General features: G+C 38.6%; 1 protein-coding gene across 2 annotated transcripts in view; it reads right to left on the reverse strand.

Moving 5' to 3' along the window:
* sh3pxd2ab (SH3 and PX domains 2Ab) overlaps positions 1-8,304 on the reverse strand; it is an 18,336-nt gene continuing 10,032 nt past the window's right edge. For both annotated transcript variants that reach the window (XM_016566433.1, XM_016566432.1), the window contains 6 exons: positions 6,761-6,865; positions 5,522-5,639; positions 3,795-4,396; positions 2,930-2,979; positions 2,651-2,770; positions 1-1,893 (listed from right to left, as the gene is read on the reverse strand). In XM_016566433.1, the coding sequence (XP_016421919.1) occupies positions 370-1,893; positions 2,651-2,770; positions 2,930-2,979; positions 3,795-4,396; positions 5,522-5,639; positions 6,761-6,865 (2,519 nt within the window). In that variant the 3' untranslated portion in view covers positions 1-369. The remainder of the gene's footprint in view (positions 1,894-2,650; positions 2,771-2,929; positions 2,980-3,794; positions 4,397-5,521; positions 5,640-6,760; positions 6,866-8,304) is intronic.

The raw sequence follows: 8,304 nt of genomic DNA on the forward strand, positions 1-8,304 counted from the left end.
CAGATAGATAGATAGATATTTATTTGAAAGTGCATTTAGTCTGTAAACAGTTTTAGTAAAAAAAAAAAACAAAGAGACACATTTTAACCAAAACCTTCTGCAGATTATTAAGACCAGCTAAGAGCAATAACTAAAAGCCTGTTCAGTGACAATAACATCACATCATCCAGCACAAGCAGGAGTATTCAGCATATAAACAAGTTGTCAGTCAACAAGAGAATTCACTTGTGACTGACTCATTAGTGTTCCCTTTGATTTTGTGAACAGAGACAGCAATGTCTCTTATGAATTAAAAAGGGAACATGATTTTATTGGGGTCATGGTGAAGATGTATGAGACGTAAGGTTGGTATTTAAATCTGGTCACCCACTAGCTCCTCCTCTCCAGGAAGTTGGAGGGCACCCATCCTTTTCGTGTTTTAGCTGTGTCAAGCACACGGCAGTACCACCATCCATTAGGGTTTCTCTCCAGGACCTCCAGTCTCGTGCCAGCAGGGAAGCTCATGGTCTCCGCATCGCCGTGATAGTCAGCGATAGAAACGTACTCCTCGCGCAGGTTGTTGTGGATCAGATGAGGTTTAGGCTTTACCATTGACACCGGTACCTTACGTCTCATGCTCTCGGTATTACCTGCACAAGAAGAAGTGGTTTGGTCATTGTAGCTAAGACTAGGCAGTGCATCGTTCCTCCGTCCTGCGGGAGTTGTGTGCGTATTAGTGTTGTCCTTGAGGACGTTCTGAGGTCTGACGGCGAGCTGCTTCACGCCGACCCGGTAGTTCTGCTGGTTAGATCTGTGTCCGCTCTTCAGGCTTTGGTTAACACGCTGCTCGTTCTTCTCCAAACTTACGCATTTACCCATCTTTCCAACATTTCCCTGCAATGAAATCTCCAACTCAGGAGACGCAGAACAAGACGTCTCAGAATTAACCTTCTCGGTGGTTTTGGCTTCTGTACCGCTTGTTTCGAAGCTTTTGATTGGCTGTAGGTAGTAAGTGGGCGCCCAGCCCTCTTCGTTCCCCCAGCGGACGAACCACCAGCCACTCTCCTGCTTCTCCAGAACCTCCACCTGCACTCCCGCGGGAAAGCTGAGCTCACACAGCTCTTCCCGCTGGTAGGCCATAGTAGTTCGGTACAAAAAGGAAGGTGGATCACTAAACAGCTGTAATTTATTTGACGAGCCATTCTCAGAGTCCTCAGATGTGCGGGAGGTCCTGAATTGCATCTGGCCTGGTTGCTCCTGGTTTTGGGGTCTTCTGAGAGAACTACAGTCTTGGTTTGCGGGTTTTGGACGCACGGACGGTTTGGATTTAGACTCATCAGCCTGCTGTTTGAGTTTAGATTGCTTTGAGTGTGCATAGAGCGTCGTAGTGGTCTCAATGTTGGGCTCGATTGTTGGGGCGTCATATTCCGGTGGATCCCACATAGATGCCCGGTGCGCTGAAGAAGACGAGTATGTATCATAGTGACTGTCCTTACACTGTGGTACAGCTCTGAAGCCACCGTTGGCATACACACCCTCATCATCCTCTTCATCCCCTTCACCCAACATAAAAGAAACGGTACGCTGACATAAAGGAGGCGGGGCTTTAGTCGGTGCATCTCCTGGAAAAAACTCCTGCTCAGGATCGAATTCAAGGCCCACTGTTGGAACATCATATTCTGGTTCCTCATACACTCGTGGACTCGTTGGGGTCATGACCTCAGACTCAACACATGGAAGCGAGTTCTGCTTTTTGATTGGCGGAGCAGGAGGTGGTACCTTGGGCCGGGTCAGTGTACTGGTTTGGCGGTTCAAGGTGGGTTTCTTGCGTTTGTCGATGTAAGAACACGGGGCCCAACCCTCCTTCTCACTGATCTGGACATACCACCAGCCTCCGGAGTTCTTCTCAATGACCTGTAAACATACGTAGAAATACTTCTATTTAATGTTATTTGCAGCTAATAGGGAACATTGGGGTGAGTTGTCACACTTTTACTGAATATTTTAGATCAGTTTATATATAGAAGTTCTACACAGTTTTGACCAACAATATAGTTGTTACACCACATAGGCTAAGTCATCACAATTAGCTGATTTAGAAATAGTAACATTTTTAAAACTATAAAAAAAAATGTAAGAAAAAAAATGTTTTTGAAAGAAATCTCTTAAGCTCACCAAGGCTACATTTATTTGATCAAAAATACACAACAGTAATATTGTGAAATTGAATTACAATTTAAAATAACTTTTCTATTTGAATTTATTTCAAAATGAAATTAAAGAATAAAATGTAATCCCTGTGATAGCAATGCTAAATTGTCAATAGCTATTACTTAAGTTTTCATTGTCACGCAATCCTTCAGAAATCATTTTAATATGCTGCTTTGGTGCTCAAGAAACATTTTCAATTATCAATACTGAAAACAGTTGGGCCGCTTCTATTTGTGGAAACTGTAATAATTATTTTTACAGGATTCTTTGATAAACAGGAAGTTCAAAAGAACAGCATTTATTGGAAATAGAAATCTATTGTAACATTATAAATGTCTTACTGTCAGTTTTGATCAATTTAATGTGTCCTTACTGAACAACAGCACTTATTTATATATTTTTTTTTATTGTAAAAAAAAAAAAAAAATCCCCAAAACTGATTGAACAGTGAAACTGTTACCTCAGCTTTCTGTCCTCCACTGAAGCTGATCCCATCTGTCAAGCAGGACCTGAACTCAGCGATGGTGTAATACTCAGCTTCAACAGTAGGGGGATCTGGGGGCTGCGGTAACTGAAATCCCTGAATGTGAAGAGAAGAATATGCTGTTCAGCATATTATAAAACCACAAAATGACCTATTTTTGTGTGTGTGTGTGTGTGTGTGTGTGTGTGTGTGTGCAATGGAGAGAAAGAGGAAAAAAGAACCAGAGAATAGGAAAATGAGAACACACACACTGACCAGGCTGTTTTCTCGACGGGGAGGCAGTTTTTGATTGTTTGATGGTGATCCTAGGGAAAACAAATCAAACATAAAAAATGTGTTTGTAATCTTTAAAAGTTTGTTCACCCAAAAATGAAAATTCTGTCATTAATTACTCACCCTCATGTCGTTCCAAACCTCTAAGACCTTCGTTCTTCTTTGGAACACAAATTAAGATATTTTTGATGAAATCCAACAGCTTTCTGACCCTGTGTCATGGTACTCTCAATAACGGCAGAGGACAGTGACACAGAAGAGAAGAATTGTTGAATAAAGTCTTTATTTTTGTTTTCTTTGAACACAAAAAGTATTCTCATAGCTTCATAAAATTACGGTTGAACCATTGATTTCACATGGACTATTTTAATGATGTCCTTACTACCTTTCTGGGCCTGTGAACATTTCAGTTGTGTTGCTGTCTATGCAGGGTCAGAAAGCTCATGGATTTCATCAAAAATATATGAATTTGTTTTCTGAAGATGAACAAAGGTCTTACGGGTTTGGAACAACATGAGAGTGAGTAATTAATGACAGAATTTAAATTTTTGGGTGAACTATCCCTTTAACACATAACATGATGGAAAAACATTATAGAAAATACATAAAGAAAGAAGGAAAGAAAGACAGAAAAGAGATAAAAAGAGAAAGAAAACAGGAAGAAAGAGAAACAAAAGTGAAATAAAAATAGAAAGGAAAAAAATATTAAAAAAGGAAAAAAGAAAACAATTGAAATAAAAAGAAAATGAGGGAGAACGAAAAATAGAAATACAAGGACAAAGTAAAGGAAATAAAAAGTAAAAGCACAAAAAGTGAACATTAATTAAAGAAAAAGATAGAAACTCACTGGTCTCAGCGCTGTGGAATCTCTGAGGTGCGACTCGAGCAATGGCAGGAGACGGAGGGACGGTTTTGGTCTTTATTGCGGATGATGTTGAAGACACACTTGCTTCAGAAACAGATGCAGTTACACAAGCATCCGACACTGACACAGACACACTGGTGTCTGAGACAGACAGACGCACACTCGTGTCTGTGTGCTGGGTGACATGATCATCAGAGTCTCTGTCTAAACTACTACTTACCGCATTAGCTGCTGAGCTAATGCTGCCGCTGCTGCTGCTGTTTCTATCACTGTGTGTATTGTTACTGTAAGCATCAGTCTGCTCCGTATCACCATTGTATTGTGTATATGTGTCAGTCTGTGAGTGCCTGTATGTGTTTGTGGTGCTGTTTCGGTGTGTAGTGGTGTCAGTTTGTGTGTGCGAGTGTCGTTCGTTGGAGGGTTTCTTGTTCAGGAGGTTGCTGATCTCCATAAGGTTTCCGATGATTTCCACCTGACCCTGCACAGCTGGTTTATTTGTCTCTGTTGCCTGGTTACCGGCCATGACACCATCTTGCATTTTCCTCAGGTAGGCAGCTGGAGCCCATCCCTCCTTACTACCATAACTGAGAGGAGAACAGAGAGAGTGAGATCATTCACATACTCCCAACACATACCACCAACCAAGGGCATTTTCTCAATAAAACTATATAACTATATACAACAACACCACAAGTTTAGGATTAGCAAGACTTTTTTTTTAATTTTTGAAAGAAATTATTCTTTTTATTCAGCAAATATGCATTAAATTGTTCAAAAGTGTCAAATGTTACAAAAAATATTATATTTCAAATAAATACTGTTCCTTTGAGCTTTTTATTCACCAAAGACAACTGAAAAATATTGCGGTTTCCACAAAAATATTAAGCAGCACAACTGTTTTCAACATGCCCCAAACCAGCATTTGAGAATGATTTCATATTAAACGCATATTAGAAGGATCACGTGACACTGCAGACTGGAGTAATGGCTATTGAAAATTCAGTTCCTCTTCAGGAACTCGAGCTGCGTCGAAAACGCTAGGGGAACGCCTTCTGCGACCCACGCTCTGAATCACATGTGAAATCAGTCCAATAGCTGCAAAGGAATAAATTACATTTTGAATTATTTTAAAATAGAAAGCATTCTTTTAAACTGTAATAATATTTCACAATATTACTGTATTTTTTAATCAAATAAATGCAGCCTTGGTATGCCTGAGAGTCTACTTTCATATATATTTTTATTATTATTTAACTACATGAAATTATTTATTCCCAACTAAAACAAACTGAAACCAAAATATGAAATCAAAATTACAAACTAGTGACATTTTCAAAACTGCAATCACCCCATCTTCAACACACAATAGTGCTTGTGGACGTGGATGTTACACTCTCAGGGGGAAAAAAGTTACAAAATAGTACCCTTTCAAACTTTTCAAAAGGTACTGATACATACACTTTAGATACTAATATGTACCATTTAGGGGTAAAAAGGTAGCTTTTAGGCCTTATAGGGTAGCAGCTTTGGACTGAGTAAGTGAGAGTGTAAGGTTAGGGGTGACTGTAGGGCTGCCTGTTTGTCATCAATAACTGCATTTTTTTTTTCTGCAAAAACCCATTAAATATTGAGACGATTCCAGCAAAAGATATTTAAAGCATATTGAAGTAGTTTAAATAGAAGAATAAACATGTGGAAGAAGAGTTTACCGTATGAACCACCAGCCCTCCAGATTCCTCTGGATGACCTCAACAATGACGCCACTCTCAAAGCCCAGCTCATCCTGACTCGAACTGCTGAAGGACTGAACTGTAATATACCTCTCTGCTACAGACAAAAGAGGAAAGAGAGAGCACAATGTACACTGTCCTGCTACAAGATACAATCTACATAGACATACAAATGCAATGCGTAGAAAAAAGCATAGAACAAATATATTGTAAACCTGAGTGTGTAGCTGTCCTGCGCGTGTGTACAGTACCCTCCATTACTTGAACACTTGTACAAATGTACAAATTACACTGAATTTGTTACAAAGATATCAAACCATGTAGCACCGTTTTCTCGGAACAAACTTTTCTGAGTCATTCCATTTATTCATTACTGACATCTGACGACCAGAGGTTGTATAAAATGTTTTTTACACTCATTTTTAAACAGAATGTCGATTGTTTTATCATTTAACACTGAACACATTTCTTTTTGTGAAATGTTTTGCTAAAAAGTGTTTCTTTAAAATACATGCCACACCATTTGATATATTTTTTTAATCTAATGCAATGACAGTCGTTCATACATTTTTAAATGTGCCTTAAGTGTCCCAGTACTTTTTGGGCCACTTTAATGCTTGTGTGTTTAGATTGTTTGCTGTTTTGGTGTGGAATTGGAAACCCCAATTGAAACATGCAGACATTGCAAAATCTCTCCACCACAAGTCACATTCTCTCCGTAATATGGGTCAGTGTGTGTTGGACCTGGTTGTACAGTAAAACTCTTCTGGACCAGGAGAGATGGAAAATCTGACACCTTTGCTGGAATTTCCACTCCCAGGCTGTTAAATGCTCCTAGAACTGTGTGTGTGTGTGTGTGTGTGTGTGTGTGTGTTTGTGGAGCGAGGGGGTTCCTTGGCTATGATGTGATGCCTGTATGGTTTTCATCCAAGCAAGACTCTATGTGCTGACATGGCATGAACTTGCGTCCGTAACAGAATTCACCAACAGTTTTCATGCATAAATCTCTTGAAGCAAATGAATGGAAACTGCTAAGAGTTAAGGGTTGCGCAAGACAAAGAAAAACAGGACATTTGGCCACTGCGTGTGTTTTACACAAGCCAGCCGCTCTGATATCTGTTGTGAAAGATGTGCCTTGTTTGTTCAACGGTTCTTGATTCAGTTTAGTGGCAGCATGGGTGATTAAATGGGTAGTTTAGCTGTGTATCTTTGTCTTACTCTCTCCGCTTGATGTTTTGTGGCTGTCTCGACGTCCTGTGAGAGAGACAAGGTATGTTGCAGGAACCCAGCCTTGTTCTTCAGCTGTTCTCACAAACCACCACCCTGAAGAGAAAGAGAGAGAGAGTCTGTGAGCACATACCACTGATGGAACTGATTCCAGCTGTTCATTTGAATTGGGTCACTTCCCTTCTGTCTTAATAGTTTAACTAGTCCTGAACACATCAACATAAACAGAAATCAGATCATTAAATGTTATTTTTAAGGATAAAGGATATGGCAAAAAGCATCTGTGATTTATGCGATGCAACCATTTTCAGGCCAAGGACCCCTTGGTGGATAAAAAGGTGGAGCAAAGACCCCCTGTTTCATAGTGTGTAAATATGAATGCATGCCATGGCCTTAATTACCACACATATAGTATCATATTTTTATTTTGTTACATTGCAATGCCATTAAATTATCTTTGTTGATGTGCAAAGTCACGTACATTACATAATATTTTAATGGAGGGACAAATGAAACATTTAGCTAAACTTTAGCTTAGGAAGTTAACAATATAATTTTTTTTAATGTTTTTGAAACAAGTCTCTTATACTCCCCAATGCTGCATTTATTTAATAAAAAACAGTAATAATGTGAAATATTATTACAAATTAAAATAACAGTTTTCTATTTTAATATATATTTTAAGTGTAAATTATTTCTGTGACAACAAATCTGAATTTTCAGCAGAAATTACTCCAAATTGCAGTGTTGCATGATCTTTCAGAAATTGTTCTAATATGCTGATTTGCTGCTCAAGAAACATTTATTATTATTATTATTGTTGAAAACAGTTATGCTGCTTAATACTTTTGTAGAAACCATGATACATTTATTTTTTTAGGACTTTTTGATGTTAAATAAAACAGCATTTATTTGAAATGGAAATCTTTTGTAACATTATAAATGTCTTTACTGTCACTTTTAATCAACTTAATGAATACTTGCTGAATAAAAATATTCATTTCTTTAAAAACAATCCTTACAACATTAATTAAAACATGAAAACATCAATTAACTTTTCCACTGCATATTTAACCCTTTTAACTATATACTTCACTAATGTTTTCAAATAGCCTAAAAATTTTAATAACCATCAAACTGTTTACGCTGAGCATAAGCACGCTGTCACTGGTTGCACACACCTGCCATGAGTTAGTGCTCACAGTGTGAGACGCTCATTAGAGCAAACAAACACACGCACTAGGTAGCCAGATCCCCAGTATATTATGCTCTGTAACAAGGGCGGATTTAGTGAATTGGGGGCCCCAGGCAAAATATAGGAATGGGGCCCTATACATTTGCACACATTTTCCTAAATCAACCTTGAGGTTCCTTTTTTTTGTTGTGATGCTTGCTGCTGCACAATGGTGCCCCATAGTTGTGTCCAGTGTTTCTACATTTTTCATGTACATGTTATAATGGCTTTCTTTCATGTTGTAGACCACGAAATAGCAACTGATTTACAGTGGAGATACAGGTTTTCACAAAAACAAAAT

The sequence above is a fragment of the Sinocyclocheilus rhinocerous genome, unplaced genomic scaffold (genome assembly GCF_001515625.1).
Source record: "Sinocyclocheilus rhinocerous isolate Xijiao unplaced genomic scaffold, SAMN03320098_v1.1 scaffold392, whole genome shotgun sequence".
NCBI lineage: Eukaryota > Metazoa > Chordata > Actinopteri > Cypriniformes > Cyprinidae > Sinocyclocheilus > Sinocyclocheilus rhinocerous.